General features: G+C 43.7%; 1 protein-coding gene across 1 annotated transcript in view; it reads right to left on the bottom strand.

The window, feature by feature from the left end:
- LOC111219652 (voltage-dependent T-type calcium channel subunit alpha-1G-like) overlaps positions 1–22457 on the bottom strand; it is a 194100-nt gene that overhangs the window by 38721 nt on the left and 132922 nt on the right. The window contains exons 15-22 of the mRNA XM_022742364.1: positions 19795–19894; positions 18605–18783; positions 17794–18150; positions 16626–16805; positions 15703–15803; positions 12037–12160; positions 9122–9190; positions 6790–6974 (exon numbers count right to left, since the gene is read on the bottom strand). Coding sequence (XP_022598085.1) covers positions 6790–6974; positions 9122–9190; positions 12037–12160; positions 15703–15803; positions 16626–16805; positions 17794–18150; positions 18605–18783; positions 19795–19894 — 1295 coding nt within the window. The remainder of the gene's footprint in view (positions 1–6789; positions 6975–9121; positions 9191–12036; positions 12161–15702; positions 15804–16625; positions 16806–17793; positions 18151–18604; positions 18784–19794; positions 19895–22457) is intronic.

Here is a 22457-nt window from a genome sequence, read left to right on the forward strand (position 1 = left end):
CCTTTGTCTGTATTGCATGTTTTTCCCCTGAGCACACAGCTGAGCGAAGGGAGGAGTCAACAGCACGTTCACAGAGAACTAGAGATAATAAGGAGCCGGGACTGACCGAGGCCACTGATCAATAGCTCCGATCAGAGAATAATGAGCTTATGGCGACACCTCATCACTCAGCACCTCACTGCCTCTCTTGATATTGTATTGAAAGTCAGGTTGGGATGAAGTGTTGCTGCTGGCCTATAGAGGGTACTAGTGTTCAAGAGCTGCATCTGCTTGATTCTGCTGTTGAGATGTGAGCAGGAGTACGGCGACATGTTTGCACTGATTGGCATTTGTTGTAAGAGGTTTAAGTCGCAGTCGAAGCGTTTTTGTCATCTCTGTTCACACGTCTCTTCTCAGCAATTAGACGAAACAGCGGCGTCCGAGGGTCTGAAGTAGTCTCAGATGTTTGGACTCCACTGTGTCTCTTTAAAGTCAACAAGGAAACGCAAAACAGCTGAAGATGTGCAATAAAGGCTTATTGAATTAGTCTTGTCCAGTCAAATGATTAAATATGTATGATGTTTCAAAAGGTTTTAACATTCCTTTTTTAATTTAAATGAGTTGATCTAACTCAACCGTGTACGGAAGAGAATTAGGGCCGCATGTGAATTTTATTTAATTTATTCTGACTTGAATCTATTACTATTTATTACTAATCTATTACTTTAATCTTGTCTAATTGCCTAGAGGAGATGTGTGAACTCTTGTACAGACTTAAACTGTTGTCTGTCATATGTTGTCATGCTCCTGTTCATATCGCAAATTTATTTTTTTCTCAATTCTGACTTTAATCTCAGAATTATGAGAAAAAAGTCAGAATTCAAAATTCACATGTGGCTGTAATCCTCTTTGGTAACCGCTCATCCCGAGGGATGACCATTGGGAAAAGAAAAAAGGAAATCTAGTTTGACCAAAGACTACGAGGCATAAACATCATGAAAGAAAAGAAAAGTATTTTTTGAGGGGGGGGGGTTGGAAAACATGCAGAGGACAGAAGTGCATCGTTTCCTGCTGTTTTCCAGCGTTTCTGCTTTGCATATGAAAACTCCGAGCCAACCTCTCTACCTCTTTACATCATATTCTCCTTTTGAGCTGCACTCACTGACAAATACGCTAAAGTGACAAGGCTTATTAAAGAGGGGAACGAAGGAGAGATGAGCCTATTATTATGAGTCAATACACTCTGATGATGTGGTACGTGAAGGACGGCGCACTGCGACGGGCTCCTCTCCATAATATCTATTTGCATATGACACGAAAAGGAGGATGAGGAGGAGCTGGATGGAGCGAGCCAGAGGGAGAAAAGTTAGTTCTCGTTTCTTCTTCTAATCTACCTCTCCGCATAATTTCCCTGCAGTTGACAGCATGTCCTTGTTTTGTGTGATATACAAAGCGGGAAGGAGCGCGCCGCGCACACACACATGCACCATCCATCCCTCTCCTCCACCAGCATATCCCTCACACCGAGGAGAGGGAACAACAAGTAGGGCAATAAGTGGCGGGCGTGTTCCCACAGTGCAAACACTGGGTGTAATTAAGCGACGCTGGGAGATCGAAATAGGGAATAGAGGGAGGAGAGGACGGCTGGTGAGGTGGAGGGTGTATAGAGGGAATAAAAAATGAGGCAGCTGCTATATTGCTTTTTTTTTTTTGTCTAAACTTTGTTTCTCACTTCACCTTGTTGTATGAATTTCTTCCTGCTCTTCTCTTTTTCAACCTGCAGCTGTCATTCCTCTCCAGCTGTCACACTTTACCACTCACTATTCCTGTAGCCGTCACTAAATAAAGGAAATTTAAACTGTAACTTAATGAATTCAGGTGTCAAACAAACATGAGTGAGACATCTTTATCATATTCTAATTCATCCCCATCTTTCATACAGTTTGGCCGATGACTGTTTCTACTACTCTCCACAAAACCTTTGGTCCTCCAGAAACATTTTGTTTGGATTGCAACCCAATCATCAGAATCACACATCACATCTGCTCCTCTATTTCAGAAACTACAGATTCTTACTATTAATGATATATTTTTCAAATACGTGCCTTGATTTATAAGATGTATTCAATCGAAGGGAATATTTAATAAGATTTAGTATCAAATTATGGAACAGCTGAGAAACTGTTTCTCTATAAAATGTTACAAAAGATGCTTAAAAGACCATTAAACTTCTGTTTAATAACTGTTTTTTTCCATGTATTACTGTCCAAGTATTAATGTTTTAATTATTTTGCTCATATTGACATGTATTATCACTATTGCTCATAGAGTTAAACTCATACACATCACATTTTCTGCTCTTATTTTGATAATATTGTTATTATTAACAATAATAACATAAGCCCACTGGGCTGTGTGTCTCTCCCTGCTCTGCATGTTGTTTGTTTCCTGTCTATTTTAAATTGGGTAAAAATAAACAAAAGTAAAACTAAACTAAAACTCGTGAAGAACAGTTATCATGTGCCAAATTAACTGGCCAGCATCAGCGCGGTCAGATGCAAGGGGTTAATAAATGTACACATTATATAGTGAGACAGCACAGAAAGTAGCCAATACCTTTGGGGTAAGTACATCATCCTCAAGTGATGGATGAGCTGAAAGGCTGAGCTGACAGGGGTCCACAACAGGGGGGATTTATCAATAAACAGACCTGTTGGCCAGCCCTGACCTCCCCAGCACCACAAAGCTGTTCAGATCAGCCTGCCTGTAACGAAGCCCGGGAGTGTGGCGTGTGCGATTAAAGGACGCCCATGGGTGGGTGGATGAGGTGAGGGCGGGGTCCGTGGGTTGCAGCTGAATTGTTAATGAGGTGGAGGTGGTGTTGGGTGACATCACAGTGCCTCTCAGTGACACAGGGTACTAACTCCTGGCCCCTCCCTGAGGCCCGGACCTCAGCTCGGGTTGTGGGCTTGATGATGAACGACTGCATAGGTGTAGGGGTGTGTGTGTGTGTGTGTGTGTGTTCTGTTAGACAAAACTGATGCATCATTCTGTCACACACACACACGATTGTGCACTCCCCCTCCCTCCTCTGTAGTGCAGCGTAATGCGGTCATTAATATCTCAAACAGCAACACACACCTGCACACACAGTCAGCTGCTTGTTGAAATAACACTCATACATATGTAACAACCGATGCAAGAACACACACACACACACACGCGTGATAATTCAGTGCAAACTCCTCACGTTGTCTCGCCGTGTAAACTACAGTAGACACCGTTCTAAATTCAGCGGCGTAAGTGACAGGCTGCCACGGACTTCAGCCTGTGAGCACATAAATGATGTGGATTGATTATTATTCCTGAGGCAGCGTCAGCAGCTCCGACGCTGCCTGTGTGAACCCCATGTGCACTGAGCTGCTGGGTGGGGGTGGGGGTGCAGGGGGGAGAGAAACAAAGACGAGTTCATATTTAATTCAAATACCCAGCGAGTGTGAGTCTACCACAATCGAACTGAGGAGACGACAAGCTGATATCGAAACAAACACAGAAGCTTCACGGACGGATGCACTGTCGAGTGTTTAACAGAAACCATTCTTGACTATTTTGGAGAAAGAGTTTTTAACTTTTTTTAAGTTGTACTCATGAACATGGCAAAAATATTGATATAGGCATTACAGCCTCAGTCTGCGGCTAGGATTTTCTAATGTAATTCAATTATACACTTTCATACTGTTTAACAAGGATTGTTTATTTAGAGAAAAAGAATGCACTTAGCGTCACTCGCTTTGTTTACACAGATTTGAGCCTATAAACCAGAGTTATGAGCAAAACATCCCACTGTCCCACTGTCATTAGATACTGATTCCTATTGTTGCAAAACTGTGATTGCTGCAGGGAAGTATGTGACATCACCTTTTTCAGTTTGAGCCCAACCCCTCGTCAAAGCAGCACAGACAGCAGAGAAAAACACAAACGCAGAAATCTCTTGTGGAATAATCCAAACTGTTCTTCTACTGGCAGGGAAATGTTCAGTATGTTCAAAGTTTTATTTTTTTTATTTTTTTTATTTTTTTAGGGGCCTCTTCTGGCTTTTACTGATCGTGATGATTGAGATTTTCTTTACTGAATTTGTGAATCAACAGAAAACATGTGTAGCATTCATTTTGTTTCCTCATATTCAGATTAGTTACCAGGCGGATTTTGTCAGTGTTACGTGCCACAGTGCTGTGTTGTGTTGTGTGTTCGGCTGTCCCTGTTCCCCAATCAGGAGCTGGAGCACAGAGGCTGAGGGGGGGGGGGGGGTCTGATCTCCCCCAAGATAGCTGCTAGGAGCTGTAATGTGTGCATAGTGACATTCATAATATTTTGTGGTGGTGTTGTGCAGTTTTAGTTTCCAACTGTTTCAACTGTCGGTTCTTCGTTTAAGCTTTTTCTTATTGTGAATTAAATTCCTTATTTGTTGCTGAATCTGTTTCCTGTTTCTTCTTTTTTTGGCTTTGTTAGTTGAGAATGGCAACAATGTGAGAGGGACGCTGGCAAACTGTGAATTTGTAAACATAAAAAACCCCCAAAAATTCACCTGCCAGCGCTTTACCTGTCTTCACGCCGTCTTCCTAATCTTATTTCTCCCTCTGCCATTTTGTATTTTTCCTCAAACTGAAGACATCATCCTTTGAGAAATGGTTGCCCTTTGCCCCCCCCCCCCGAAATATTTTAAATTCGTCCAATTTCCTCCTGTAATTGCGACACATTTTATGACTTTAAAACCCCCCTACTCAGGATTAATACAGCCTCAGCCCTGCTGCCCTGTGGGGATTAAATAATGCAGGGCGTACCGCATAATGATTTAGAGACAGAGAATTCAGCAGCAGAGAAAATCAGGTGCTCGTTTGGTTTCAAGTGCTCTATTTGTCACAGTTGCACCAGATCTAATTAGAAAGCCGCTTGTGTGACAGCGAGTTCATTTTCAAATGTCACATTAACATTTAACTTGTTAGTTGAATGTAAAATGCTAGTTTTTTAAACTAATAAGCACCACAGCGGCAACCAAACCAAACTCTGGAGTATGCTGACCTACGTGTTGTAAATTGCTTAAATTTACATGGGTTATAACAGTAACAGTAGCTCAGGGAACACGGTGAAATTGAAAAACAAGAGCGGTCAGTGATCAGAAAGGTTGTTAACAAGTCAACAGCTTTGTCAAATGCAAAGGTATGCAAAGGTTGTCTCAACTTTCCTGCCACACTGACGCGACGTTCACGCTGAAACACCAAGCTCGTGTGTTCAGACGAACTCTGTAGGTTGTTTTGGAAAAGCTCAGTGTTGGGGGAAGAAAATGGGCGAGAAAAAGATGCATTTACAAATTTAAGCGGCTTTAATGGGGACATACACTGAGCATAAGTTTGCCTGTAGGTGGCGATTTGCTAACATCGCTCCCCAAACGCTCATTACTTATAATTATTACAGGAGTAAACCCAAATACCAGCTTGGTTACCGATGACTTCTCTCTCTCCTGCTCTCTCTGCTCGGTGTGTTTTATGTTTAGTTATTCCTCTGTCCTCCTTCAGTAATAATGATACATGTAATGAAAGTACTTTATTTGCTGTAATGGAGGCGAGGCTCAGTGTACTGGTAGTGCTCCTCCTCTTCCCTGCCGTTCCCAAGCACCAGGGGAACCAGAGCGGCTCGGTCGACTGCGGCTCGACACTCCGCTGATGACCAGTGGTGGAAATGTCATCAGTCAGTCAGTCAGTCAGTCAGTCAGTCAGTCAGTCAGTCAGTCAGTGATATTCCACATTATAGAGCAGGCCTCATTGTTGCGGTCCAGCCGAAGAAAAAAACCCATCAAAACAACACACACACAGAGTATGTATACTTACTACAAATACACATAAACAGAATGTCAACCACACACAAATCCACTGATTAGCTGAAACACAAACGTTACTCAAAGAAGAAAGTAACACTTTGAAGAGAGAGAGAGAGTAAAAAAGCAAAAGCAGCGCTGGCACCAGATTTCCCTTTCATGTCAAGAGGTGAAAGTTGCCAAGGCAAAAAGACAGAAAAAGATCAGTGGGTGTTTAGTGGGTAAATTTGGCAGGATGAAAATGAATATTTAATTTTTTTCTTTTTACTCTTCCTGGGAACTGTGATAAATATTCAGGGCAAAAGCCTCGAGAGCTCCCCTTCACACAGAGCGTGCGACTGTGAGCCGAGTCAGGCGTGACGCAGGCACGCACACTGAGGCTAAAGCTAAAGGACTGCACACACATGTAAAGACCCTGTTGGATATTATACAAAGACACACATTGTTCTTTCCTCTCCCCGTCTCCCCGTCTCTCTCTCCCTCTCTCTCTCTCACACACATATTTGGAGATAACAGTACAGAGTACAAACAGTCTCCAAATTGGTGATTTCCGCCTTATTTCCGCTCAAATAAACATAACTTTGCAATTGTGTACACACTGACAATAACACACGCATGAATGGAAAATAAATGCAACACCCCCCCCTCCCCCTACCTACACACAGACACACACAAATACACAAAAATCTCCCACAAGCTCCATGTGACTGAGAGAAAGCTCAGTTTGCTCCTATCTGAAACAAATATCCACACCGGGCGACTTTATCATCCTTTAAACCTGTCTGCTGTTTATATAGGGTCACGTGATTTTGTGTAAGATCATATTGTATTAAAGGTAAGACTCGGTTTTATGACTCCGTTAACGGGTTCAGGGGTGGTCCGTCTTCTGACCGTTTGTTTGTCTATAAATGTCGGCGCCCCCCGGGAGAGCCACTTACCGCAGCGGCCTCAGAGTTCTCAGCAGCCTCAGCACTCGGAGCATGCCCAGGATCTTGGTACCCGAGTTGGAGATGAGAGACACCAGGATGTCGATGACAGAAATCATCACCAACATCCCGTCCAAAATGTTCCAGCTGCTCCTCAGGTAGGCCTTGTCCCCGAAACACCAGCCCAAAGCTACAATCTGGACACAAACAGGGAGGAAAAGAGGCATGAAACATAAACATACCGCAGGGTGTAGATGCTGTACGTTAAAGGGAGCAAACTGCCGCAGTACCAAATGAGTTTGGTACAATTAAAATCAAATATTAACTCCGAACATAGATGTCAGAAAATGATACACGAATCAGTAATTCAATATCTATTTTCGTCTGTGCGGGAGCAGATTTGTTATCAAGCCATCTTTTGCATTTATTAGGAGCCGCTGCTCGATGTCCCACATGCACAGCTTATTGACTTTGTGGAGCGATTGTTTACTTGGAGCTTGGCAGAGAAGATCATAAAAAACAAAAAACGCAAGCTTTCCAAGCCTCATTTCTAATTCTATAGGTTCCCCTCAGCAAAAGCAATTTGCATTCCAAGAAAAGGACAGAGAGCGGCTGACTTTGTTTTTTAGCTCAAACTTATTAAACAATGAGGCCAAGACGCTGATTTCTGCTTCATGCATTTCTAAACATCTACCCCTAACTGAGGGAGCAGGACAGAGGGGGGAGATAGGCAGAAGATAATTTACATTAAATGATGAATAAGGTGTCTGTCACTTTGTCTAGTCTTCACTTTGTGCAGCTGGGTTCAGCATGGGTAGAGTTGTTGCATCTAAAATTTTACCTGAATGTTTATGCTACTTTAAACTATATTTCAGAGGAAAATAATGTACTTTACCAACAGTGGAGGAAGTATTTACATACAAGTGCAACAGCGTAAATATATTACAAGTAAAAGTCCATCATTTAAAATGTTATCTTGTTATCTAAGTGCAGAGAGCAAGCTACTGAACTTTGCTTTTCTCTAATCTAGGCTGTTTTGTGAATTATCTAATTTATCTAATTTATATCATTTTACCTCTTTAAAAAAATCTGAGAAAATCCTTCTTTAGAGGAACTGCTAACAACAGACATAGAAAGCATTTTTTGAAATATTGGATGATTTAACTTCTTTGGGCCTTGAGCAGTTATCTAAATAAAACCACCTCAGAAGTTTTTACTTTTTGTTTTCTTGAATTTGAAAAGTATGGAAGAGGATTAGGGCCACATGTTTGTTTTTACATTACTGACTTTAAACTCAGAATTCTGACTGATTTTCCTTATTTTGACCCTGATCCTCTTCTGTAGAAGAGTGGGTGACCAAATACAAATACAAAGTAGAAAGTTTAAGAAAATAGAAACGTGCAAGTAAAGTACAAGCACCTCAAAATTGTAGTATTTGAGTACAAGAGTATTTGGAGTACATGTACTTTAACTTAACTTCATTTACTGTTGCTGGACTTTCACGTCATGGAGTATTTTTACATTTTTGTAGGTAAAAGATCTTAATGGTTCTTCCACTACTGGCAACGTGATGTTACTTATATGATAAAGGTTAAATTGAATTAGCTCCTTGAAATCCACAGAGTTTGGATCTGGCGACATGTTTGGTGATAACCAATCATCAATCATTTTTTGAGATTATTTGGAAATTAAATGTTGGACACAATCAGTGTTCTCTGTGTGTGTGTGTGTGTGTGTGTGTGTGTGTGTGTGTGTGTGTGTGTGTGTGTGTGTGTGTGTGTGTTTGTGTGTGTGTGTACAGGCTCTACCTTCCCGAGCCAGGCGATTGCACTGGGACCAAAAATAGAGACAGAGACTTTCCTCCCCTCTGCCTCCGCTCGCTCCTGCACACGCCAGCGTGGACCTCCATTTAAAGGGCCATTTAAATACTGAGCGAGACTATCCTCTGCTGAGCACTAGCAAACAGCCCTGAGAGTGTGTGTGTGTGTGTGTGTGTGTGTGTGTGTGTGTGTGTGTGTGTGTGTGTGCCTACAGTACAGCACAGGTTTCTCCATCTTATACAATTTTATTTATTTACTTATTTTTACATTGTGAGTGAATACAGATGTGTCACATCTTGTTTCTTTCAAAGCCCTGGGGCAAATGAGAGGTCTTCATATGAGGCAACCAGTGTTTTTTATACGGGACTCAGCAAACAAATCTTTTGTGGCACAAGAGATTGATGTCAGCTGAGTAAGAACGCAGGTCAGTGATGACTTTGTGGGAGAATACAAAACAAATATGTACACCTTCAAAAAGACTCGAATCCTATCACATGACTAACCAGTGGCTAAAAATGTCTTACCTTTACAGTCATCTCTGCGACAAAGATCGCTGTGAAGATGTAGTTGGACAGTGTCAGGAAGATCCGTTCCTGCCGAAGAGAGAGACCAGAGATAATGTACGTGCTAATAGATAGAATAAAAGCATTTTTTTTTTCCTACTTTGTTCTTTCCTGCTGAATAATGTACGAGGGAGATGTTTTTTTCCCTCGTACTCAAAACATCTTTGTACAAACATCCCTATTGCGCTCACTAATGATGGCTGGCAGGCAATCCTAAAGTTTACTCTTTATTAGCACCGCAGGAAAGATTTAAACAAGGCATCTGATTTGGCGTTTAGCCTTGAGAACTTATTTTTCTTTATACCAGTTAAAAAAAAATCTGTCAATGTTAACCCATTTTTTTTTTTGTACTGCAAATGAACTGCAAACTCTACTGAATGATGCTGGGAATAAGTGATATTATATCACTTGTGGAACGTTAATAATAAATGTGTTAAAAACAAGAATTTAAGGCTGAAACTGAAGAAAATGGCTGAATCACTATAAAGTTTCCGTGTGGATGTTCCAAACAGAGCTATAGTTTGCTTAAATTTATTCTTATCATATGTACATTTACAGTTTGTCCTACATACATTAACAAGTCCTAATAAACTATTTTAATTAAACTGAGGATTTGCTCAAGTGATTTTTCCTCTGAGTCAAAGAGACGGCGGCTTTTCACTGTATTTTTAGCTGGAGTTTTTGAAAGAAACAGATTGTTAGAGACAGCCACAGAAGCTGAGCTCCCTCAATAGGAGTACAATACAATACCTCCCTCTTCCTCCTCTCTAATGGCGGTGGTATTATTCCCAGTTCGACGCCTGACTGTCTGTCTGACCACGGCTGAGGGGAACCGCAAGCCATCACCCTGAAGAGCTTATTCCAGCTCAGCCTGGTTTGAAGTAGCGCTGATCGCAATGGCAGACGCTATGACTTGTACGGAGAGGCATTATGCTTAGTCACACGCCAGAGAAAACAATATCCAATACCAAACACTTCCAGTAGGTAATCGCAAGTGGCAAAAGCTCCACTAGTCACTGTACGCTGGAGGCCCCAGACACCTGAGAGGTTCAGTGTGTGTGTCTCTATTTTTACAGAACACAAAATCCTACAAACAGTATAACGACCGCAGTTTCCAATTATACAACTACAAACCCTTCCTGTTTCCCTGAGCAACAAAAAACAAGAGTCAACCCACACCTCCTGGAGCGCTTTGATCACGGTCCAGTCTGCAGCGCCATCTCTCCATCTTAATGTTGTCTGGGGCAGATGACGTGGCTGCTGAAAACTACGACTGATCGTACGCTATACTGTTGACGCTGATATAATTCAATTTAGAGCTCTAGATAGTTCAGTCCCTCAGCTCAATTAGAAATAATACATCATAATAGGCAGTATAATCATCCCCAATCATTTCCACTGAGCTACAGGAAGACAGTATCCAGGCAACCTCCAGCACCAAACCAAAACAGCAGCGGACTGCGAGCCAAATGCACAGTGTGTGACATAATTTCCAGGACAATAAACTAATTATTCAGCCTGCATTCCTCACTGAAACGCTGTGACTAAAACACTTTATCTCTCTAACTGTGACATTTCTATTTAAGGAATATAACATGTGTCTTCTGCTGGGTTAACACCACGGGTGATATAAAGCATATGTAAGTACTTCAAATGAGTAGCAGTGGAGTGATTAATTATACGTCTGGTTGTTATACACAGGCCAAAACGGAATCAGCGTGTGGAAATCGATTCACAATCGGCTTCATTAATTCAAAACAACCCACACAAACAAACAGCAACACGCAACCAGCGCTCCGGCAAATGAGATCTGGAGCAATAAGCGTCACAGCTCAAAACTGTAATGACTTCTCCATCTCTTGTTTTTGGGGGGTGGGGGTGGTTGCTATGTCATATATTTCCATCTCATTTCACTAATGGCCTCAGGGTGCAGACTGGACATGACGGCCGTAGCAGGAGGCTGACAAAATATATGTACATCCAAAAAACACTCTCACTCGCTGAAAGTTAGTGCAGCTGCTGTGACGGATTTTTGCGATTTTGCTCAAGTTTATATATTTATATACATTTATATACGTGTTGTGTGTGATCGGCCTGCCCCGATGAGACAAGGTGGGGATGGTCTCCTTTCCTGGACATCACCCAGACATACGACGGCACCGTCTCTGTCCCAAAACCAGCAGAATGGAGCATTCCCGTGAAGACGGAAAAGAGAAAATCAAACAGTGATAATCATTGTGTTCGTGCACGGAACGGCGGGGCTGTGCTCCGCTGCTATTGCTGGATGTAGGAAAAAGGACAAGGAGTTGTGTGTGTGTGTGTGTGTGTGTGTGTGTTGATGCGAGGCATTCGGTCAGGCCTCCTCTATCTGATGGGATGGTGCATTAGCTAAAGAGGTGATGGTGTTGATGGTGTTGTAGATACTGGGATATAACACACATTACCCAAAGCTCAGTCGCACAGGTTCCTGTGCTCACACAATGTTCCACTTCATTTCTCTGCAGACAGCAAACTCCAGTAGTAATTCTCTTTTTACGTGTGTGTGTGTGTGTGTGTGTGTGTGTGCATGTGTTTGAACAGCCATTAAGGTTTGACTGGCTGACAGGTACTTTTTACCTTTTTTCTCCATTTCAGTTTTGGACTATTTTGAGCCGCAAGGCAGCGAGTTTCTTTATTCTACACACACAGCTCAGGAAGTTCTGTATCTTTATATACATACATGTCTATGTATATGCATATACACTATAGGTACTGCATATATAGTTTTGTTTCTTTCCTGTCCAACTGTCTTTCTGTACGTCTTTCATTTTTCTCAGTTTCTTAGAGAGTCTGACTTTACATGGAGGATAGTTAGGGATCGTGTTTTTGACACTCACAGCACTGCTGGGGTCGATGCGCGGCCTCTCCATGGCGATAGTGATGCAGTTAAGGAAGATGATGACCAACACAATGTGGTCAAACATCTTGTGGGTGATGATCTTCTTGCAGATGATCCGAAACCTAACAAAACATAAGCAGAAATGCGAAACGTAAGCAACACTGGAAATGGACTTGACATGTGGTATGCAAGCAGGTATATGGCGTATAACCCACCTTTGAGCAGGTGCATGCACTGCATACATTCCTTCAAAATAACCACAGATACACATCAATGCACATCTTGCAGAACATATTTGCAGGAAATCATGTTAAAGTCTTACAAGTTTAAGGCAACACCTCCCGGAAAACACAACACCCTTGTAGAATGGCACAAAGCCGCCCCCGGCTGAAGTGGTTGGAAATGTTCACTCAAAGGCAAGTCAAGTCAGCTTTCATTTGTATAGCACCAAAACACAACAGGTGGTCATCATCTTCCTCAGCTGCATCACTTTTCGGTGCAGACGGTGCTATTTTTAGCCTGTGGTCGTCTCGTCAGGTAATCCACAATCCAGGACGTGAAGCAGGGATCCACCCCCATCCCTTCCAGCTTGTCTTTAAGAAGTAATATATCATTACATTATTATAAAATGTAATGATATATTACATTATTGGATTATTAGCACTAATGCATTAATGTGATTAAGCTTTTACTGTTGTAGCAGGTTGAGGTGGAGCTAATTTGACCTATTTTACATACTGTGCGGTGGGTTAACGGATCATATGTTTTATAAGTAAAACTTTAATCGGTGAAGTAGCCTAAAAGTACAATTATATTCCAATCAGTTGTAATTGAGTAAAAGTATAAAATGGCATGAAATGGAAATATCTACACAAGCGTCCACAGTGTCCAGGCTGCGGCTCGGTCCAGGCGTGTTGTATATAAAGAAATCACAGACTGTACAAACTGCAAGTAATGAAAGATCTCATTCAATTTATGAGAGCTTGTCTCACATATAGTGACTCTGTAATCAACTGCTGTAGAATTAAGGAGTCATTAATTATCCCTGACTTTCATTTACCCAACATGAAAAGGTCCCCAGGCTTTTAGCTCGTGACAACAGAGAGAAAGAAAGAGGGAACGCTTGTTATATGTGGCGCGAAGGGATTAAACCTCGCATCGGATCCGCTTTGATGGCTCATATCGGTCTGAGTGTACAGTAGATTTTTACCATAATTTTATACAGACGACATCGTGTCAACACTGTTTGAGTCTGTGCGTGTCATCTGGATGTGGTATTATTATTCACACAGTATACAGACTGTATGAGCTAATTCCTCTTTGATATCAGCCCGCCAGAGTCATGATGCTGAAGGATGCGTGTGTTTTCTTCAAGCCGGCGGGTGTGAGGAGGGAGGGAGGGAGGGAGGAGTGAGGAGGGAGGGAGGACACACCTCCAGAAGCTCCTCCTCTGCAGTTGGACGGGCCGGTGTCTGACTGGGACCTTTAATGTCAAGTTCAAATGGCCCCTGAGACTCAAGCTAAAACCTCAAGACAAACTGTCCCCAGACACTCCCAAAAGGCAGCTGTTAAACATCTTGACATCTTCATACATGGATGTTTATATAAAAAGATTTTGACAAGCGTTTGAAGCTTTCCCCCTCTGATAATATTTACTGACATTCAGAGTTTTTCTGCATCAAATGACCTGTGTCGAAAAACTATTCTCTCACGGATCATTTGAGGTTTTACACTTTGACACTTTCCTCATTAATTTTGCAGATTTCTTAACAAAGTCAATCATTTTTCTTCATCTTCATTTTTGTTTCTCTGGCGTTTGTTTTTGCTCTTCGTTTTCCCCAAACATCGCCTGTCACTTCAGCAGTGCAGGCGCTTACTGTGACACGTTTGCTCGTATCTTCTGCTTGGTGATGCAGCTCAGGCGTGACCTCTCTGACTACAGCAGATGAGAGCTGCTCGCCCAGTTCTTCTTCTGTGCACGCCAAACAAACCGGAGACACACAAACGCCATCGCTTCCTGTGGGGTCCTGTTTTCCAGGAAAGAGGCCGCGCACTGTACAAGGGGAACACATACGCGACCCCTCAGCTGTTCTTTCACAGCCCGTCGTTGAGGCGAACACACCTAAGCGCAGCGACTGAATCACCACCGCGTGCCCACAAAAGCACGGCCCGCTCCCCTCGCTCATTAAAAACTTCCCCCGCAGTAATCTTCAGCAGCAGCCGTAACAACAGCGAGCACGAAGGCAGGCGGAGGTGAACTCGGGTCCACGTGAATGTCACTGTACTCCGGGGGCCTCCCACTACGCTGCTGTCTCTTGATGTGATTGTGAGCACAGGCGGGCGTCCGTCGGTTTTTTTCAAGGCCAGAAGGGACGCCACGCAGAGCCTGTGTCCTCGGTGTCACTCTCCACATGGCTAAACCTTTCAGCCCGCTGTGACTGGAAGCCAGCTAGAACCCCGGTATGAGCCAAGCCCCTTCAGTTTTCTTAATACTCTGACAATAACAGACTACAGGGAGCTTTTCCCATTAACCTTTTCCAAATTATATAATATGACCAGCAGAGAGGAGAACCATCAAGAACTCTTGAAAGGGCTCAACTTCACGGACGGACTACATGCAACTACAAGAGACACACAAGGGGAAAAAACTCACTGTGTTTATGGCTGGAGGTGAAATGTCTCTTTTACAACGATGGTCTATGGTGAAAATACTTTTTGGGCCACAGGGAGAAAACAAAGGCTGCATACGTCTTCCCGCGGTGACCACCCACACAGATCGCCATTGCACCAAATTATCAGCATCAAAGTCAAGTCTGCTTGGCCTTTAAATACTCCAATACTCTGAGGTGCTGCTGACTTTATACCGTATCTGAGAGCCGTTACAATTCAAACATGCAATCAGTCGGACTGGACATGCCATGACACAAGGAACGGCTAACATGAAGTTATCGGGTGGATGGGGGGGGGGGGTGTTTGATCTTTAATCAGCATGTTGCGGTGTGTTTTCGACGGCAGCCCGGGGGCCAGCGTTTTGTTTGGTGTTGCCTTCGTGGATCGCATTCCTCCGAACAGACAGCAGAGACAGCAGAGATCAAAGCCCCAGAAGGGGAGGGGGGGGGCGACCGATGGATTCAGCACGTGGCTGAGATAACACGCAGCACTCAGTAGGAGAAACTCCCTTTCCTCCCTCTGCTCCTGCTTACTCACCCCTGACACGGCAGAAATGTGCAGATAAAAGAGACGTCTGAAGTGAGAATGTGGGAGGGAATCGGAGCTGATACAGGAAGGGAAGGGGGGGGGGAATAAAAAATGCTGCGCTCACATTGCAGTGACTTTGCTATTACACTCAGCTTCATGGGATGTCAGTCAAATGTAATGTTAAGAATCCTTTCTCTGTCTTTCCCTATACCAAAAACTATCATTTCAAAAGTGCTGAGCAGCTGCGTCTTTTGAATATTTCATTTCATTTTTTAGCTTAATTGACTTAAGCTTAACTGCCACAGGAGAAATAAAACAACAGACTCTCCGGGTGCCGTGTAACCAGGACTTCCATGAATATATAAAAATATTCATATTGTCTATAGAAAAAAAAAAAAAACCTGCAAAGCTCAGAAGGAGGAAAAGACGCGGCGTTATCGGAGATGAGTGGAGGTGTGAATGCTACCTGGAGTGTGGAGGGAAGAGGTAGAGTGACCAGGTGTCTCTCTGTCGACACCACTCTGGCTGCTTCTTCTCCAGCCAGCGGAACAATCTGGCAAAACGACCCTGCAGCGAGGAACAGAAGCATCGGCAGAACATTCATTATTCAGAAATGCACAATTTCCTGTCGCATATCGTGAGTCACAGTCACACAGAAGTTACTGAATTCATACATACGTTAAAGAAAAACTACAACACCTATAAACTCATACACACTCATGCTTTAGCCTGATGTAACATGCAAATGAGCGTATCTGATATTCCAGCTGAGATTATAAATCTTTTAAATTATTATACAAACAGCCACATATCTTAGAATAAATTTATTATCTGGGGAAAATTAATTCAAAGAGGAGCAAGAGACTGAGCTTGCATCTTTCCCTGCCTCTTTGCACAGAGACCGAATCAGAATCAATATTGATAAACATCGGTGCGTAGTAAATTTAATCTATATGCATCTTTTCTTGTATCAATTAACATAGAAAAAACCTCGACTGTTGACCTTTGACCACCAGATTCTAATTAGTTCATTCTTGAGTCCGAGTGAATGTTTGTGTCAAAGTTCCCTCAAGGTGTTACTGAGTTATGGCATTCACGAGAATCCCGAATCTCTTAATTTGCCTCCGCACCGGCGACCGCCATTATGTTCCCGTCCGTCCGTCAGATTCCTGTGAACACAGTAGCTCGGTAATACCATGAGGGAATATCTTCAAATTTGCCACAAACAGTCACTTGGACTCAAGGATGAACCTAATTGGATGACCTAGATTTTGGCAGTTAAAGGTCAAGATCAGATTTCCGGAGAGGCTACGATAGAGATAATGATGGAGTAACCTCCTTTCAAACGAGCCATTTATACAATAAATATCGTAGTGCACATAGGCTGACCAGGCTGGGCTCCTCCTCTGCATTCTCATCTTCAGTGTTGTCTTCTAACGAGACGTGTGTTGGACCCAGGACCGACAACGAGCCCTTTCCGTTGCAGTCGCTGTGCTCTGTGGGCCGTGCGTGGCCCAGTGACGGCGGCCTGGAGCTGTGCATATTGGCTGAGTGGTGCAGGTAGGGCACCTGCACAGGGGAGCGGAAATGGAGAAAGAAATTCGGGTTGTGCCGTAAAGCAGTTTCCCTTTTTTTTTTTTGCCATCTCGTCGTCCAGAGAGATGGATCTTGTGAAATGCTGGAATCTTTGGTTGTAAAAAAAAAACAAACAAAAAAGAAAACGTGCACACATGGTTTCTCTATGACACGAGTAAAGAAAACTGTAAAGCATCCCAGCACAAAGCTGCCTGATCTGGTCCAGGGGTAGATCCTGATCATTGCTAGTGTGAGATTTAGATGTTAATTCATGTTGTATATTTCAGTTAATTTACTAAAAATATATTTATCGTGTTTATCCACTTATTATTTACAGGTTTAAATATTTACATGTGCATCTACTTCCTCTGATTTACCTCAGTCTTAGCCCTCCTTATCTCTGATTGGTTGGTTTAGCGACATGTGACTGAGAAACAGGAAGTGTTGTTGTTGTTGTTGTGAGGCGGACGAAGTGGGGAGAGAAGTAAAACTGCAGCTTGAAAAGCGAATCCGTCGCCATCCAGCTGTTTCTTTTAATCGAAGGGATCCAGACCAGCACGCCTCGACCCCCGTCGCGTTACTCTTGTGTAGCGGAGGTTACCGTGGATACCAGACCATACAAACAAGCCTCGCTCATCTGGTTCTGGGTTTAAAGATGTGCGAGTGAAACAAGTTCTACGCCTGTATTTGGCAGTGTTGTGTTTGTTCCCACACCGTCATGAATTGTAAGCTGGTTTTACTGGGACACTTTCTGACAGATCTCGAACTACGACTTTAGGAACGACTCTCCAGTAAGAGCAGTAAAGAGGAACGCCATAAATACACTGACAATATAATTTTAAGATGCACATTAAAGGATACTACTGTCAAGAGAGCGGGGTCTACAGTTTGTGGAGCTTTTGGTATTAATCCAAATAATTTTGTTACCACTCCAAGTCAAAGAGTCGGGGGGGGGGGGGGGGGGGGGGGGGGGGGGGTCTACCTGTAGCAGAGCATCAGGTGGCAAATCCATGGAGCTCCGAGTCTCGACTGACTCCATCCTCCGATGTCCGGGACCTCTCTGCGACTGCGACATGGAGTCAGTCCTGGCCAGCGAGGTGTCATCATCCTCTATCAACCCACCTCCTCCTCCTTCTCCTCCTCCTCCTCCTCCTCCGCCCTCCCCGTCCTCTGAGCTGGAGCCAGCCTCGCCAGAGAGGAGCGAGCGCCGCTCCCCCGACTGCCGCCTCTGGCGTTTGAGCGACGGGGCGCGACCCAGGCTGTTCCAGCTGGACCGCTGGCTGGTCCAGCTGCTGCCGGAGCTCCATGGGGCGTAGGGAGAAGCGCTCCGGGCACTGGTCTGGAGCAGGAGGAGGACAAATGGAGGACAGAGCGGTTTACAAGAGGAGACGGTGTGTAAAAAAAGTATTTTTCTTTCATGCAAACACTCACGTGAATTGAACTGAATTGAGATTCACAGACAGACAGGAGCAGATATAGAGATCTGGGCTGATTTATCTCAATAATCAGTTTGTCAAATAAAGAGTGGCGGGAGCAGCAGTAAGTAGAGTGTCGGACTGGAACGCCACATTAATCATTATCAATCATTATGGCCTCCACACACCAGCAGGACACATACAATGAAGTTGGAGAGACGCTCGGTGGAAGAGCAGGAGTTGGGAGTAATTCCTGGCACTTATCCCCTTTACACATGTATTAATGTTGGCTTTGTGACATCCAGGAACAGGGGTATTACACTCGAGAGCTGCCACATGTTCTTTGGTACGTGTGAGAATAATAATAAATGCACTAACCGGTGATTTTTCATAGCAGGCTGGGTCTACGGAGACGCTGCTGCCTCGACGGGACTCATAACCCAAGACGGGGTCACCTCCGACAGGCAGCTTAGGTACAGGCATGGGGGTGGCAGCCGTGTGGGTAATCAGAGGTGGAGTCAGGCTGGTCTTCAGGTCCACATGACCATTTACAGGCACTACTAGTAAAGGAAAGAGGGGAAGAAGAAAAATAAAACGCCGTGGGTTAGGAGCGGGTCAGAGCAAAAGGGATGAGAGTTGCGAAGAAGATTAAAGATGACCAGGGTTTAACGTGAAGAACGGAGCAGAAAATGAATGAAATGAAGGGATTAAAGAGAGCGGTGTTGCAAAGAAAACAACAGAGGTGAGAGATAAAACGGACAGAACAAAAAAAAAAAGTAGCATCACAGAGGAAAATGAAAGCACTGAATTGAATGAAAAGCAGGAAGAGGTGGCGCTCGGGGAGGAGTGCCACGTGGGTACAGTAACGCAGCACGGCATGTTTAAAAATGGATGCCTCATACTGTTATTGACTAACATGAATATTTCAGCAAGGCATTAATAGGATGCACGGAAGAGAATATTATTTGTTATGTTTGGCAGCGACACAAATAAACGACATGCGGAGGGGGAATGCACCGAGGCCGAGGAGATGTATATGAGGCTCCTCCAGCTACGTAATCACTTTTATACGGAGCATCTGACGGGGCTGAAGAGGAGATGATACTGTACGTCTGGGAGTTGTACTCCAGTGTTTCCATCGGGCTTTTCAGTCTGCAGCACGGTAATTAGAGGGGATGGGAAGTGGCGTATGAGGAATTATGGATGAAGCCGACGGTTTGATGGTGTGCAGAGAGACGGATCAGCCACGTGCCCACTGAAGGTGGTCGGAAAACCAGCGGGGGAAGACTGAGATACGGTGCAGGGTGTGTGTGTGTGTGTGTGTGTGTGTGTGTATACACAGGGTTTACATCACATGCATTAGGCCTAAATTTGCGCAGCTCATCGCAAGCTTTTACATACATTTAAAATAAAACACGTGGTGTGTAATCTGCAGGGATCTAACAAAGACGGGAAATGTTAACAATCGCAGATGGTACAAGGAGGATTAAATTCAATCCTTTGCATTCCTGTTATAGCATCAATAGCCATGCAGTGTATGTGTGTGTGTGTGTGTGTGCACGCCTCACCTGCAGAGGCCGACGATTCCTTCTTGCTGCCATTCACATCAACATCCTCCATACTTTGTGTGAAGCAATCAATTTCTGAACCCGATTTAGAAGCGTCGCCCTTGACACACAAACACACACAAAGTGTTAGAGGGAAACATCTGTGTAAATACGTGTTTCTGATTAGAGTTAACAGAAATCAGGAGGGTAGAAGTTGCCTCTAAACACGGATCCCCGCTCAGATGTACGTCCCTTCAAATATCACCTCAGTCACGGTTGAAATCTGACCTAGGATCAGTCACTAGAGGCAACCTTTCCCTGTGAGCGGGTAGGTGAGGGTGTGATCTCCCTGATCCCAGGGTTCAAAGGTCAAACGATAGAGAGAGAGGGAGAAAAAGATCAACTATGTAGAAAGTGTTGTCATGCAAAGAGACCGAAAAAGTTCATTGAGGAACCACACTGAAACACGATCGGCAAAAACAGCAACAAGGCACTTTTCAGACAGAACATGGCAGATATATTGAAACACACAGGTCTGACAATTTTCACACAAGCACATAATTCACTCCGAACGAACTTCAACAGTGGCGTCGGGCAATCTCTAAATCAGCAACCCAGTGTGACTTCTGTCAGAACAGCAGAAGTCTTTGTCCGTTGTTCAGCTCTCCATCATTGTTCCAGACGGTGATGTCAAAATGAGTCTTCCACATTGTCTCACATTAACATATCCTTCCTTCATCCATCCACCGTCTTTCACAGATTTTTTTTCTCAAGCTCTTAATTACCCTCGGCTAGCCTCAGCTTCACGCTGCTTTCCACTTACAAACCTGCTGCAGTGAGCATCACAGCTCCTGCTTGTATTTGTTGCACTACGCCAGAGACCTGCAGACTCCCATCAGTGTGTGCGAGGGCGCCAGGTGGACGCCGGATTAATAGAATGGCGACCCGGCGAGTCAAATCTCAAATGTGGCAGCAGAGTGAGGAAAACGGTGTGCAGGAAAGCCTCGGGACCTGATCACCGTGCAGCTCTTTTTAAACTAACAAATGACGTCCTTGACACTTCCCATGAGAGTTGGAGAAAGACGAAGTGGGTGTGGGTAGAACTGTATTTGTTTACTGGAGGCATGTTGGGTCTGTACGGAAAAAGATTAGGGCCACTTTTTCTTTCTTTAATCTCAGAATCTTTTAAAAGTTTAAACTCAGAATTCTGACTTTAATCTCAGAAAATAATTTTTTCTCATGTCCTAATCCTCTTCCGTCGGTATGGCGATCTTTGAGGCATCAATTTGCATTTTCCTCTCACAGTTAAAAGATGCTACTCGAATGCCCCAGACTGATTTCCCCCGACCTGTAGAGTAGGAAAATTAGGTAAGGAGAGCGGATGCTAATGAACTAACGGGCAATCAACTCAAGGGCTACTTGGAGACTACCGTCATCACGTTCCAGCATCGACTTATTCAGTGACTGATTCAATTAAAAAACTGTTGGCTCACAGCAGGAAACATGAAGCACCTGGATACTTCTAATATCGGGGTAGAATATATAGAATTTGTTGACTATCAGCAAGAGCCCCCCTCCCACAGGGTTCATCAACCCACATGCGATTAATCAGAAAGGACAGCTGTGATGGGACAAACCACAGATGAGCATCAGCGCTAAGCATTGTGGGTGCTCAGCCTCATCCCTCGCTCTCTTAGTTTTCTCAGGTAGGAGGGAGAGAGAGAGGAGAGAGGTTGTGTTTTTGGTTCCTGCTGAGCAGTATTTTCTGGTCACTGTGAAGGTCGGTGTCCACTCACAGAAAAATCAAACCTAGGCCAGGGGCTTTGCTGCGAGGGCCTTGCAGTATAACAACCAGACGTGACGGGATCGGGCGACGACAGATGGGACAACCTTACCTTTCCTTTCTCCTTCCTGAGGCACACAGACAAAAACAGCTGGCTCAACACAACCGAAGCGGTTTTGCAAAATTTGTCAAGAGTTTGTCAGTTTGTGAGAACAACACTGAAAACAAGTGATGGAAAGGTGGAAACATTGTTATCATCCAATCATCCATGTGTCCTCCAGATTTGGTGCTCTGATTTCTCTGTTACACATAAGGAACATGTCAAACAATGCAAAGCCGTTAGTCGATGTCTCAGCTTAACTACAAGAGCTGTGTTTATCCCCGGCTTTAATCTGGCGTTATTTCATAAACCTACAGAGCCAAGAGGAAAAAAGGAGTGAGACTGGAGGGAAACAACAGAAAGAAAATGGAGTTTCTTGCCGAGTACTGATACAGGTCAGACGCCGAGCCAAGACCCCATGAATGACCCAGGTGATTTTGGCGTAAGCTGCATGAGGCATTGCAGCTTCCGCGTTTATCACATGACCCACACGTCTCTAAAATGGTGAGTACAACTCACCAGTGGGAAGTCTTGGACATACTCTCACCCAGCTCGATTATTCAATTAGAATTCAAAATTTTCCGGAGCATTTATCTCATATATGTATATACATAAACACACAAATACACACAAACACACACACACATATATATGTATATGTATATATACAGTATATATAGATGAAACGGACCATTACCATGATTAAAATCATGTATTTCTTCATGTATGCGAAACATTTGGGAGAATATAAGCACACAACTCAAAAAAATATAAATAAATAAATAATATAATATAATATAA

The sequence above is a fragment of the Seriola dumerili genome, unplaced genomic scaffold (genome assembly GCF_002260705.1).
Source record: "Seriola dumerili isolate Sdu_G_001 unplaced genomic scaffold, Sdu_1.0 BDQW01000068.1, whole genome shotgun sequence".
NCBI lineage: Eukaryota > Metazoa > Chordata > Actinopteri > Carangiformes > Carangidae > Seriola > Seriola dumerili.